This window comes from Pelophylax lessonae, assembly GCF_965119305.1.
Source record: "Pelophylax lessonae genome assembly, chromosome: 6".
Lineage (NCBI taxonomy): Eukaryota > Metazoa > Chordata > Amphibia > Anura > Ranidae > Pelophylax > Pelophylax lessonae.
In genome coordinates, this window is record NC_138773.1 from 171,083,159 (window position 1) to 171,097,921 (window position 14,763).

Genomic DNA, 14,763 nt, shown 5'->3' on the forward strand with positions numbered 1-14,763 from the left:
GCAAAAAACTTGGTGAATTTGTAATTCATAGTCATGTTTCCTAAATGATGTGCTGAAATAATATATAACCATTTTAACCACTTAAGGACTGGGCCTATTTCGGACACTTGTTGTTTACAAGTTAAAATCAAGTTGTTTTTATTTGCTAGAAAATTACTTTGAACACCCAAACATATTTTTTTTTTTTTTTTAGCAGAGACCCTAGAGAATAAACTGTAGATCATTGCAATAATTTTTAGGTCCTGGGATAAGCATACAGTTTCTTAGAGTCTGTTGTAATCTTGCTGAAGATGTAATTCATAGTCTTTTACCTAAATGATGTGCTGAAATAATATATAACCATTTTAACTACTTAAGGACCGGGTCCATTTCTGACACTTGTTGTTTACAAGTTAAAATCAGTTATTATAACCATCAGACTCTAAGAAACTGCATGCCTATCCTAGGACCTAGACTTTGTTTTCCTTTATTTCCAGTCTGTGAGCATTTTCTTGTAAGTTTGGTTGACTAGAAGACTTCATCTACAAGTTTGTTAGACTAAAAGACATCAATCAGTCTAAACAAGTACAGTCATCTTTATCTATGCTACAAATTGACATGTATTTAATTTTACATCTCATAGTGTTAATATTATTCATTTTCAAAGATTACATTTTACAGCGTATTTGAATGTCATCTGTCTCTCTAATATTGGTGATTGGGTCAGGTGAATCGCTGATATCCTTATTTCTAATTGCCTAAATATTTGCATGCTGATTTGTCTGATCTATAGAGAACTGCACAATGTTATGTAAATTCTATAAATCTGCATTCAGACATTTTGAAGTTTGTTAAACCCTTTATTGGTTAACTTACGTTATTTTTTTATTTTATTTTTTGTAAATATGTTTTATTCGAATTTTGCATAGAAAACACACACGTAAAATAGAACTATAACAGTAAAGTAACTAAGTGGTAACAAGGTATATCTGTTGACCCAAGTAATACAGATATAAATGCAGTCAAAGAGAATACAGGAATATCTGAAACGGTGTGGGAAGGAGTCCCTACATCACAATTTGCGAAGCAGTACAGCACAGAGTGGTACAATGTTGTCATACAATAACATTATACTTAGATAAGTGGATAATCACTGCCCACGCGGTCCTGACCAAAGATTAGAGGAGTTCCCCCCCTGCGAACCGCCCCGGGAGGGGGGAGACAGTCAGTTTGCCTGAGGGAACTCTAGTTTCACAATAACAATATGTAGTACATAATGAGGGGTGGGAGAAGAGGGGATGGAGCCTGAGAGTAAAAGGGTAGTAAATGGGATTCCAGTTATCTACTGCTCAGAGGACCAGAAATTCCAGCATGCTCTTATTTTTTCAAGGATAGGGCGTTTATAGCCAGGGATTTTTCAAATTGGTAATTCGTCTTTAGCGTGGCTGTAACTTCAGTTCTAGTCAGTGGGGCGGTTGACCTCCACCTGCGCAAGATGAGCAGGCGTGCTGCCAGTAAGCCGTGGAAAATCATTTGTCGAAAATGTGGAGGATAATTCTTGATACCCAGATTGAGGATAGCCAGTGCCGGGTTTGGAGAAGATATGCAATCCGATGCAAGATGCTATGTATTGGAAAGTTTGGTTCCAGAACCCAGTCAAAGATAGTCATTCCCACAGTATGTGCAGTAGGTTACCTATCTGCCCACATTCTCTACAGCATAGGGGAGAGTATTTAGTGGAGAACCCTGCCAGTCCTATAAGGCGTGTAGTTCCAACTTAAGTTATTGGAGATGCAAGCTTTCTGGAGAAATCGGATCCCTCCTTCTGGCTTTATACAGAGAAATGTTATAAGCAAAAGTTGCGTCCTTAACGCAGGTTGGTAACTAAAGTGTATCACTTAAACTCCAAACTTTTTACATTATACGATGGCTAACACAGTACAATACTCTAATGGTTCCGCATTAAATTATTTATTTTAAATTGCAGCAAGCCTAATTGTGTGTCTTTTTTTTTTTTTTTAATTTACAGTTAAACTTGGCCTTCAGTTGTCATTGTATGTGTATCTATTACGTAATCCTCAAAATATTTCCATTAACAGAGTTTTACCTCTATATGTTTAGGTGCGTAGAGAGTACAGAAAGTTTTTCCGTGCAAATGCTGGAAAGAAGATTTATGAATTCACCATACAGAGAATAGTAAGTGGATTATGTTTGACATTTCCTCATTACATTTTCATCCATAAATTTGATAAATATTCCATGAAAATATACTGTTAAAAAAAAATAAATAAAAATGTAAATGCTCATCTGATGTTTGTGAGATAGAATATCATAATATACACTGTTCAAAAAAATTCAAGGAACACTTTGAAAACACATCAGATCTCAATGGGGAAAAATATAATGCTGGATATCTGTACTGATATGGACTGGGTAATGTGTTAGGAAAGAAAGGATGCCACATAATTTTATATAAATGAAAATGATCAACCTACAGAGGGCTGAATTTAAAGACACTCCAAAAATCAAAGTGAAAAAATGATGCAGCAGGCTAGTCTATTTTGCTGAAATTTCATTGCAGCAACTCAAAAGGGTACTCAGTAGTTTTTATGGCCCAAAACGTGCTTGTATGAATGCCTGACAACATCGGGGTATGCTCCTAATAAGACAATGGATGGTGTCCTCGGGTCTTTTCTTCCAGATCTGGAGTTCCTGAACAGACTGAGGTACAAACTGGTGGCATCGGATGGACCAAAACATGATGTCCCAGAGGTGTTCTATTGGATTTAGGTCAGGCGAGCGTGGGGAGCTATTCACTGGTATCAATTACTTCATCCTCCAGGAACTGGCTGCTTACGCTCGCCACGTGAAGCCAGGCATTGTCTTGCACCAGGAGGAACCCAGAACCCACTGCACCAATGTAGGGTCTGACAATGGGTCCAAGGATTTCATTCCGATATCTAATGGCAGTCAGGGTGCCATTTTCTAGCCTGTAGAGGTCTGTGCATCCCTCCATGGATATGCCTCCCCAGACCATCACTGACCCACTACCAAACCGGTCATGCTGATCAATGTTACAGTCAGCATATCGTTCTCTATGGCTTCTCCAGGCCCTTTCACATCTGTTGCATGTGCTCAGGGTGAACCTGCTCTCATCTGTTAAATCACAGGGTGCCAGTGGAGGACCTGCCAATTCTGGGGTTCATTGGCAAATGCCAATCTAGCCCCACGGTGCTGGACAGTGGGCACAGAGCCCACTAGAAAGCGTCAGGCCCTCAGGCAATCCTCATGCAGTCTGTTTCTGATTGTTTGGCCAGAGACATTCACACCAATGGCCTGTTCATTTTATAGGGCTCTGGCAGTGCTCATCCTGTTTCTCTGTGTACAAAGGAACAGATACCGGTCCTGCTGATGGGTTAAGGACCTTCTACAGCCCTGTCTAGCTCTCCTAGAGTAACTGCTTGTCTCCTGGAATCTCCTCTATGCTCTTGAGACTGTGGTGGGAGACACGGCAAACCTTTTGGCAATGGCACATATTGATGTGCCATCCTGGAGGAGTGGGACTACCTGTGCAACCTCTATAGGGTCCAAGTAATGCCTCCTGCTACCAGTAGTGACACTGACCCTAGCCAAATGCAAAGCTAGTGAAAAACAGTCAGAAAAGATGAGTAGGGAAAAAAATGTTAGTGGCCTCCGCCTGTAAAGCCAATCCTTTTTTGGAGGTCGTCTCATTGTTGCCCATCTAGTAGTGCACCTGTTAATTTAATTAACACCAAAGCAGCTGAAACTGATTAACAACCCCCTTTGCTACCTAAATGACCAGATCATAATCCCAGAAGTTTAATTGACTCAATGCTATGCTCTGATTAAAAAGTGTTCCTTTAATTTTTTTGAGCAGTGTATAATATGGATGTAGCACCCTTCAAGGTAGGTGCTGGGCAAACTATAGTTGGGCCTTGTCTGCTTAATAGCAGGGCCATGTTTTCAGTTAGGTTGTTCTGGTTCCCAGGTGTGGCTGTTGAGACTGGGGAGTCTCCCCACTGTGCTCTATGAGGGCTCTCATTGGGCAGTGGAGGAAACCCGGCCAATGGCACACCCAGGCTTGTATCTACCCCAGAAAGGCAGATTCTGCCGCACAGCATTCTGGGAGTGGGTATAAGTTTGAGGGGAGCACATGACGCAGCGTCTTTGGCGGAAAGCAGAGTCCCAGGAGGGAGAGTACGGCTGTCTCTCCTCCTGTCATGAGGAATCTGGTGTCCCAGGCGGTTGGCTGAGGGGACAGAAGGTTGAGCTGAGCTGCAGAGAGGATCTGGTGTGCTGAGAACCAGCGGAGCTGAGAGGGGTCGAGTTTCAGTAAAGCATTCCCAGTAGTGAGTACTGCAAACTGCCCCTAGGGGTCTGCCTAGTGAGAGGGGACCACGCCGGAGAAGGTCAGAGGGATCCGGGAACTAGCTAGCCTGTGCTGGAAGAGTAAAAGGGGGTGCAGGTGTTGACCCTGAAGAGTAAAGGGGGTGCCAGTGGTTGGGCCCTGAAGTATTCAGTGTACAGTGTTGAGAGTTGCAGCAGTGTTACAAAAGGCTACCTCAGTCAGGAAGGACTGGAGGGAGCAGTGTCAAGGACTTTTGAACTAACCATAGTGTCAGAAGTCAGTTTTCAGTACAGTACAAGCAAATCAGTGATTTTAAGCACTAGCATGCATTGGTCGGCATCCAGCCGGCATCAAGTCAGCGCTGAAAGGCATTTTTCACTCAAGTGTCCCAATTTGTACCTAGTAGAGCCAGAGGCGTATCTCACTCATTCCCTTCTCCCATCCCCATATAAAATAAACAAAACAAACCAAAGATGCCGGACTGTTCTTTGACTTAGATCTCACACTTGGGAAATCAGTTTAAATGTGCTGTTGTTGTTACCGGTGACCATGGCAGACCCACATCAGGCCCAATGCCTGGAAATATTGCTACATGTATAAATTCTAAAAAAATATAATATAGTAGTATTAATACTTAATCATAATCTTAAGTATTTTTACACAAGAACTATAGTTAAACTGACCTATGAAGCCTCACTCCAGCCATTTTAGGAGATGAATATTATATGGAAAGGTTTGAAACGCTACCTGGGTTCTCTTACTATCTGTATATAAGATCATTTTCTTATATCCAGTGTTTTAGCCAGGACAAGGAAGTGCACAGTAATGGGGTCAGAGTAATAAAACCTTTTTTTATTTTTATTATTTTGTGTAGTGAGGAAGGCTAGGAATTCCTTTCACGTTTTTGTGATTATCTGTCTCATATGGGGATATTAGCCTCAATTGCTGTGTGCTATCTTGAACAGGAAATAAATGAGCGGTCCCCCCCCCAGCCAATGGGAACAGGAATTAAAAAGAAAAATAAAATGGACAGAATTCCCCGCTCTACCCAGCGCACAATAAAAATTGACTGTATAATGTTAAAATTACGAAAACATTGGAATGGCTTGGAAAAATGTAGTCCACCGGTTATTTTCCTATATTTAGTGGCATTAAGACCAATATGACTTTCTAGCATATTATGAAATTATATTACTACACTTCTAACCATACTTTTCGTCTAATCCCTTCTCAGATCTATAAAGTGGAAACTAAAATCCTCTGTGTTTACTTACCGTATAGCGATATGATCTCCCTCACAGGCTCATCCATCTTTGCCTGGTCTTCTTCCAAGTTTGCCAACTTTGGCCACCTTAAAGCTCATGCATGTTGGGCAATCCTTCCTGCTAGCGATATTTTAGTTATAGGCTATAATTCCGCTTTAACACATACATTTAGCCTGTTTGATGGTGGACATATACAGTACTTCTGTTGTTCAACTGTAAAAGTTCTTAAAGCTGCATTTTAGATAAGATGATTTGCGGTCCCTATCTTTATAAAGCGAACTCCCCTATACCATATGAAACATTGAGAGCCTAATCACACATTAATTTTCAGGGGGCAGTGAAATACCGGCTTTAAACTCCCATCAACACTGTCAAAGTTGTCTAGTTCCCCAATGTCAACCAATGCTGCCACCAAAGCCATTAGAACATTGTCAGAGTCACAATAGCATGTGCCTTTTATGTACTGTTTTTAGGTGGGACTTAGGCAAATGTTTCATATTGCACACAAAACACGGTTATTAGAAAGTAGTATTGTCACGTTTCCTAAAAAAAAAGTAAACCATTTACCGTCACTTTTACATTTTGGCTTGGTTGGCTGCAATACACTTTGAAGACTTTATCTTCGCAATTCCAGCATCTCTAGATAATCAATTGTGGGCTGGCATCTATATCAGGAAATAGACACTAACTAATTAAAACAAAATGGTTCCAGCATTTTAGGAGGAAGTAAGAAAAGAGGCACAAATGTAGCAGGCAGAATGAAAAGCTGCATGGGAGATTTTTTGTAATCAGAGGTTTAAGTAAAGAGAGTGGAACTATAGTACTGATATTTTGTAAGCGTCTAGATCAAATGCGAGGCCTGTTATCAATCTTAATAGCTGATGATGAATCTAAATCCAAGTAAAGAAAATTACGGGCATTTAAGCAGCTTTAAATTTATATTATAAATTAATAAGGTTGTCTAACATTTTTACAGATGCAAAAGTACTTTCTGGAGATGAAGACAAAAGTTCCTTCCGTGTCACCCATAGACAACAATTGGCCAGCAAGGCCTTACCTCTTTTTGGATAACACACATAAGGAAATGAAGAGGATTTTCCATCTGTGGAGGGTAAGATTTTTATTCAAGCCATAATCATCTAACTCTAATGTTTCCAGGCTGTTCATGTTAAGAAGATATTAAAAAAACATTTCTTTCCAGCATAGGACAGTGGGTTTGCCAGAAGGCTGACTTGGTAAAGCCAGTAATGATACACAAGGGAGAAATGATGCTGCTGACAACTGCAGTTCTTTTACACATACTGCCAGTACAGGAGGCTTGTGGAGTTTTGCTTATTTGCGCTTTTTTTTTATTTTTCATACCATGAAGGAAATAAAGTCAAAACAGATGCCTTACTTTAAGAGCAGTAAAAAAGAGTCTTGGTTCCACTTAATAGTGTAAAAAAAGGCAGAACATATGGAAATGAAGAATTAGTTATATTTTTATACTAGTAAAGAACAGTTATGGGTTATTAAAATTTTGAGCCTCTTGTATGGCCATCAGATCTTCTTGCATATTACATCCTTTTTTTTTTTTCTCAGGGTAAAGGGGTAATAAAGAATTTTGTTTTGAGCAGTATTATGAAGAAATAATCCATTCTGAATGAACTGTTATGCATGTTTTGGGCTCAAAACTGTAAAAATATAGTTCTTTTTTTCTGCTTATTTTCAGTGATAAAAAGAATATGTTGAGCAGCATTCTAGCTAGAGTTCTGTAATATTACCTGCACTTTGAACACATTTCAGTTGTGATTTTTTTTTTTTTTTCAGCAGTAGAAATTATATACAGCATTCTACTAGGCCCTTGCATTCGGGACATATTCCTCAAATTTTATACCACCCATGATACATCTTTGTAGCTGCAGTCAGGGATAAGGTTTTTAAAGCCCTACTTCTGTACCATTATATCCTGTTATTTAGTGGGCATTTAAGGCTCTCAAAATGCAGTGGTGAGCAGCCTACCCAGCTGCAGAACTTTAGGGCTTGTCTCGTGTTTGTCAATCAGGAGGTGGCAGAGATTGCGTTCTCCATCTTTGAGTCAGACCTTTTTATCAAAAAAGAGCAGTCTTATAACACTAGGGAAGGTGAAAAATTATTCTGGCCATAGAATATTGTAATGTCGACCTATGTGTGGCCTTTACTTGGGTTATAATGTAAATAATTTGTGCGGTTTGTTACATTCACAATCATTCCCATGTGTGGACAGGTCAGATGGAAGTGGGGTTCTTCCCCTCTCCCCCCGCCCCCTTGACAGTTTTTTGTCAGCTTAGTCTTATCCTTAGCCTGTACATAGTTTTCCACCTCTGGGTGTCTGGTGAATAGGTTCAGAATAGCCCTTCAACACTTCAATAACACAGTAGACCCCAATGTCATGAGGGCCGGCCTGGTCTCCACAGGCCTGACTGGTTTCAAGGGGGCATTAAAGGTTTCTGTGTTGCTGGTCGGGTGGAACTCTGTGGGTCACTTAATGCCAAATCTTAATTGTTTGGGACTATGTTCAAGAGACATTTGATTTCAACTACCTGATTGGGTAATGGAACCTCTGCCATTTTTTACTTACCCTGGCCTTTTATGTTCCTATCCTCTGTTTTATGGAAGGAGTAATGGACTACCAAGTTACTGGGTAAGCTGCTTTTAATGCCTCCCTAGTTTTTGAAGCTTTATTGGTACTGAACCTACCCATGGCAGACATTTTCTGTAGTTTTGATGACTGCCAAGGATTACCAGTGTACTCTGCACACTGTCAGGAAATGTATCTCTTTGCACTAAATATGCATACTAAATAACCTGTGTAGACAGTGTTGGCACCCTCTGGTACTGTTTTTGTGCTTCACTGTTCGGTATGTTACAGGAACTAACTTGCCAGTTCATTGTAACCTTTTCACCTAGTACACTATCGGACACTGACTCTCCTGTCTGAAAGTCTGTGTTAACCATTTTGACAGACACTGGATGCGCCCAGTAAAATTAGCTGTTGACATGTGTAAATCACTTCGTCATCCCCCCCTTCCCCCAAATTAGGGGTTGGATGAGGAACCCACTTGCTATTGTGGTCCTGTATCTTGTCTAAAGGTTTACATGGGTTCCTAATAGTAATGAATTACTGATTACAATTATTTGGTTTAGGATCTCTTTCCTTTTAAGTTGTCCTTAAAGTGGTAGTAAAGTTGTGTCTGACATTTTTACCTACAATGACCCGGGAGCTGCCGAAAGCGCACATCAGAACAAGACCTGCTGTGTGCAGACAAGTGGCACCCTCAGCCTTGACCCCACCAGGCCACTCCCCCAACATTTCACTCCGCCCACTGGAGCTTACTCATGAGTAAGCCAGCACTCACAGCAGCAGGCAGTCCTCATGGGCAATCCTCCTTTGATGACAGTTTGAGTAACACTTTTTAATACTAGGCTATTTGGTGTGTTACCCGCTCATCGGAATGTGGTTTATGTTTTAAAATGCCCTTGTAACTTGCGTTATTTAGGACAGACCATATGCACCTTGTGGAGAAAAACTTGGTGAGCATAAGAGACTGATACAAGAAGGCAAGGATAAACACAGTATCCCATGTCATTTTGCCTCTCACCACAAAAAAAGATCCAAAGCCCCTTACTGTATTGGCCATAAAATTCATATCAGAAGGTTCAAATGAGCGCTTTGCACTCCTTTGCAGACAGGAAAGCACCTGGATATATAAATTGTGTACTTTGGCCCCATTTGGTCTAAATGAAGAAATGGAAATCCATACCATTATTTAGCTGCAATAAATACATGATTTTTAATGCATCATTTAATAGCAATATCAGTCTCCTACTTTTCTTTTTGATTTTTCTTTTTAATATTCATTTTTTGCCATCGTGTCTGGGTTTTTTGTCTTTTTGTTCTTTTGACTTATAGAAAGGTAGCAATTAATTTTTATTGTATTTATTATTATAGAAGGTATTTTTGCTATAGGGTTGTAATATATGACCAGGGGAAGTAGGAAATAGAACAAGGTATTAGTGCTCTTAAGATTGTTTTTATTACCATTTATTTTATTATTGTATTTATTCATGTTATTGTTGAGTAAACATGGGGTTAATTTTAATAGAAGTATCCAGGCTTCCTGCATATAATTCTCTAATGTCGGTTGTAATCATATGACCTGAGGAAGGGGCAGGCCCTGATACATGTTGTCTTAACATCTGGCTTGCAATTGGTTCCCTGTGCAGGCAAAAATTGTGGCTTCTTGGTCCCCTGGAGGTTGGAGACACCCACAGCTTCTTGCCAGGCTGGCGACGTAATTTCTGGCCCGACAGTCAAGCTCTCCTGTTTTCCAAGTGGCTCCTCCTACACCACTCACAGGACTGTGACATCCCTCCAGCCTGACGGCCAAACCTTCCTGTGTCCCCCCGAGCGACTTCATCTACCACATTACAGTGGCTGCTGGAGTCATCCATATGTAGGCCTTAAAATAAAGGTGTACCGCGCTGTGGATAAATAAAATGTGCAATAACCTAGATGCTGCTGTTCAAAAATTAGGTGATAACCAAATTTCTCAATACACAGTGCCAAAGTACAGCGCAGAAAAGTATGAAAAAATATAATAAATAATAATAAGTGATCACATCAACTACTAATAAATAATCTTAAAGTGCAACGTGCAAATCATGTGCAAAAATAAACCGATATGGTGCCCCCAATTGGGGTATCATAAATTGTTGAATATTTCAACGTCATGATACAATAGATATATACATATAGTGACAGTCCAATATATATATAAAATATAGTGATAGTCCAGTAAATAAATAGTAATATCAACAAGTGTCCAAAGAAGTTCCAAAGGTGCTTAAGTGCCAGGAGAAAAGTGCAAAATCATGCCATCAATCCAGTGCTGTGGAATGTGCCGATCCTCCCCCTTTGGATGTTCAACTTACCGGACTAAGATGACCCCTAGGCTGTATAGCTGAAAGGGTCAAAAAGGCTTGTGTCCCAGTAAGGAACCTGGTTAGAAATCCTTAGAGATAAGGTGTCTGTAGCTTTCAGTGGCTCTCAGTAGCCCGGTATGCATAAATGGAGAAAAGAAGCTCACAATAGTGTAACTCCGATATAACTTTAATGTCTAAAACCAAAGAGTAACACTCACATTTAGTGGAATAAATTCAGGCAGACAAAAAGTGAAAGGCAGGTCTGATGCTCCTTCCTGGCCGCGGTGTGCGCTCGGGATGTCTCCTTGGTCCCGGCGTGCGTTCCACCGTACCGGAAGTGACATGCCGATTACCGTAAACCGGAAATTGCGTTGACGCGTTTTGCCCTCCCCTTTGGGCGCTATCAAAGATGTATTTGATAACGTCCAAAGGGGAGGGCGAAACATGTAACCTGCTATAGAATAATTTCTGCAGGCCTCAGGCCTTCCAAAATTGCCAGTGGAGGTTCGAGAAACCCTTGAAGTTCCCTGCTCAGAAGTTGAATTACATGCAGCTATGGCATTGACTAAATTTGGAAAGGCCCCTGGTCCTGATGGTCTGTCAGGTGTCAGCATCATACTAAAAAACCTTCAGTGTATTTAATTCAAATGTGAATGTTGCATCCCGGCCAACAGACTCCCTCAGGGCACACATTACTGTGCTCCACGAACAAGGAAAATACATTTATCAATGTAGTAGTTTCAGACCAATTACCCTCTACAACGTAGATCTTAAACTATTCTCCAAAATCCTCACTAACAGATTTCTTCCCCACATAGCTTCAACCATCCACCCTGATCTGTTAGGGTTTATCCCCCAATGTGATGGACGAGAATATACTACTAGGATAATTGACCTTATTCATCTGGCCAGATCTAAGGCCTCTCTGCTTATGCGTCTTTCCACTGATCCAGTGAAGGCTTTTGACCACGTGGCCTGGCAATTTCTGCGATCAACGCTGTCATATATAGGCTTGGAGACTCGCATACTTTTGTGTGTTTCCACCCTCTGCTCATCTCTGCAGTCTGAAGTGAGAATCAGTGAGATGCACTACTTTAGGCTTTTCAATGGTAACAGACAACACCTGTCACCCCAATTTTCGTGTTGCTGCTGGAACCATTTTGATGTTCTATTTGGTGTAATCCAAACATTAAGGGGCTCTTCAGCAAGTCGGGCCACAAGACAGTTATGGCATACACTGATGACCTAGTTTTTCTAGTCTCTTGTCTGAAGGAAACTCTCTCTAACTTAATAATTCTCTACTTCAGCAGTTTGGAACCCTATCCAACTACCAGATCAATTACTCTAAATCAGAAGCCCTCAACGTATCCCTAGGAGTTGATAGAGATGCTCGGCTAAAACAATCTTTACCCTTTTCCCCGGCCTCCCACAGTCCTAAATACTTGGGGGGTCCAGATCACCCCTAACCCAGATCAACTCTTTGAGGCCAACTTTCGCCTCTGCTGTCTAAAGTTCGCCCCTAGACCATCAAAAGTGGAGGGCCTTAAACATGACATGGTTCGGACGATGTAACGCTTTTAGGATAACTGCGCTACCACTGACACTATACATTATTCAAACCCTCATATGCATACCCTCTACCTTCTTTCATTGTCTGTGTGCTCTACTTATCAAATTTATTTTGGGAGACAAACAGACTTGTACTTGTCTATCTTTTCCCAAATTAAAAAAGGGTATCCGTTTACCTGATACCTTATTATAGAAGGCTTTACATTTGGCTCACCTGGTGAGCTGGTGCTCACAAGCTGTAATTAAACCCTGGACCATGATTGAACAGGAATACTCCCCTGTCACACTGCCCTGTATTTCCTGGCTCCCATTGTTACTCCTATCATTTCTCATTGCACACCCAACTATTGGAGCTACGCTTACGGTGAGCTTATTCACTTTTTCCTGTCCTGATTTCCACACCTGTCCCTTCTAATCCCCCTTACTTAGAGATCTTGAGTTTGTGTCTGGTAACTCTAACAAACACCACCTACACTGTGTCCTCTTCTAGATGCCGTTTGCTGTTAGGTATTCAACAGTTATTGGATTCACCTATTGACATTTGGTCAGCATACCAGATATTAGTCTACCATTGCTAAAAATTGAATCCTGCATGACCCTACCCTGTTTGAAAACGTATTTATGGATTTTTCCTTATCTCAGCTGTTCAAATTATTGACATCTGAGACAGAGAAAGGGGCTGAATACAGTCCCTTTCTCTGCAGCTTCATCTGCACTGTAAATTAATGAATAGGTGTCTGTATAGAGACCCCTATTTATTCACAAAAATGAAGAATAATAAATACTGTTTACTTCAGTAATTAATGAAACACAATTTAACCAGCCCCCCTAAACCTCCTCTCCATCCTAATCTCCTGGGCAGCAGCCAGCGGGTGGAGGTGAAGAGAAAACCGACCAGCAGAGCTGAGTAGGGGGAGTGGGGGAACAGAAGAGGGGGTCCCAGCGGGGGGTTATTTTAGGAATGTTTTAAAATATTGTGCACTGTGGCTGTATGCATTTGCCAGGGGGGAGAGGCCGTGGGGGAAGTTGGCTATTGCATCAAGCCACAGGGGATTGGTGCTGGCGGAGGGAAGAGAATAGCCAGTGATGGATTGGGGGGTGGGGGGGGGGTGGTGATCATTGGCAGAGGAAGCGGTCAGTAAGGGGGAGTGGGGGAATTTTAGCAGCCAATACAATACAGCAGGTGATGTGGTGGGACAGAGAGCAGTAGGTGAGAGGCCAGAAGCGGTGGTGGGAGGGGTTCACATTTGAGGTGAATAGCTTTGATCAGCGGATTGTTATCTGCTGATCAGATGTGTTGTTTTGTTCAGCAGTGTCTGCTGAACAGTTCTGTTATAAGCTCATGGTCACTGGAGTGACCAAGAGCTTATAGCAGAAGGAGAAATTCAGATCCGTATGGGGTACGGACCTAGCAGGCTTGGAAGCAGTAGTGGAAGTCTGCCGTACAGGCCTATAGGCGAAAGCATTTAAAGTGCTCAGCACACCCTAGTAGATAAAGTGCTTTCCAAAGTGCTTTCCAGTGCCTTTTCTCCATCCCTCTTATGCTCTAAAACTCCCCAGACTTTTAGACCCAGACTTTAAATGGGTCCATATGTGCCTGTGTATTAATTCCAGGATCTGAATTCCACCTCCCTTATGGTCCTTTTGGCTACATTCGTTAGCTCAGGGATAAAAAAAAAAAAAACACCCATAAACAGAATCATCGCTCAGCCCGTTTAATAAAATCAACAAAGGTAAAAATATTCTACTCACTATTTGGAGTGCACTTTATCTTCATGGAGTATCCTGAGCACTTTTAAAGTTTCAAGACACTTCACTGTGGGCACATATATTGGACTATTGATTTATGGACATTTAAACTTTTAAATATGCAAGCCGTAGTGTCTAATTCTTTCACATACCTTTTGTGGTTTTAAGATTTGGTTTGATTTATTTTTCATGGGGTTTGGTTATTGATGGCAGGAATTGAGAACTACACTTATTCCTTTTAGTGATTGTAAAGGCAGAAGGTTTTTCAAAAAAACCTCCCTAATACTTACATGAGCCCATCCCGATCCATCGATGTTGGACGAGAGACTCTGCTGCCTGGGACTCCCCTCCTTATTCGCTGAGATAGCAGCATGGCACTATTGGCTTCCACTGCGGTCAATCAGTCAGTAAACCAATGAGGGGAGAGGGGGGGCGGGACCCAGCCAGGCTCCATGTCTGAATGGACAAGCTGCTTGCTGTGGGGCGTTCATCAGGAGGGAGGGGCCAGAAGCCCCGAGAAAGATCTGGGCTGCTCTGTGCAAAACCACTACATGGAGCAGGTAAGTATGATCGGTTTGTTATTTTTAAGCAAAAAAGAGACTTTAGTATCACTTTATTAGCCAAGTGTGTTTGGCACAATATATTTGGAAGAACAGCAGGGGTATTGTAGGTGTATGTGGTGGAATCTATGGCACAATGTTTTTGCACATACGGTACAGCTGATTACACATGAATACCATTGCTTCCATTTAGTTCCACGGAAAATCCTTTGCGGCTTGAAATGCTGACAAGTTGTTTTTGTCTGTTAAAGGTAATGGGGGCCACAGTGTGCTATTGCAAGTATTGCTCTGAATAATATAGAATATCTCAGGCACGGGGCAGGCTGCA

General features: G+C 41.4%; 1 protein-coding gene across 3 annotated transcripts in view; it reads left to right on the forward strand.

Annotated features, from left to right (window-relative positions):
- The window catches only part of MYO1B (myosin IB), a gene marked incomplete at its 5' end in the record, with an annotated part of 358,657 nt that overhangs the window by 319,869 nt on the left and 24,025 nt on the right, over positions 1-14,763 (forward strand). For all 3 annotated transcript variants that reach the window (XM_082260037.1, XM_082260038.1, XM_082260039.1), the window contains 2 exons: positions 2,101-2,175; positions 6,590-6,724. In XM_082260037.1, the coding sequence (XP_082116163.1) occupies positions 2,101-2,175; positions 6,590-6,724 (210 nt within the window). The remainder of the gene's footprint in view (positions 1-2,100; positions 2,176-6,589; positions 6,725-14,763) is intronic.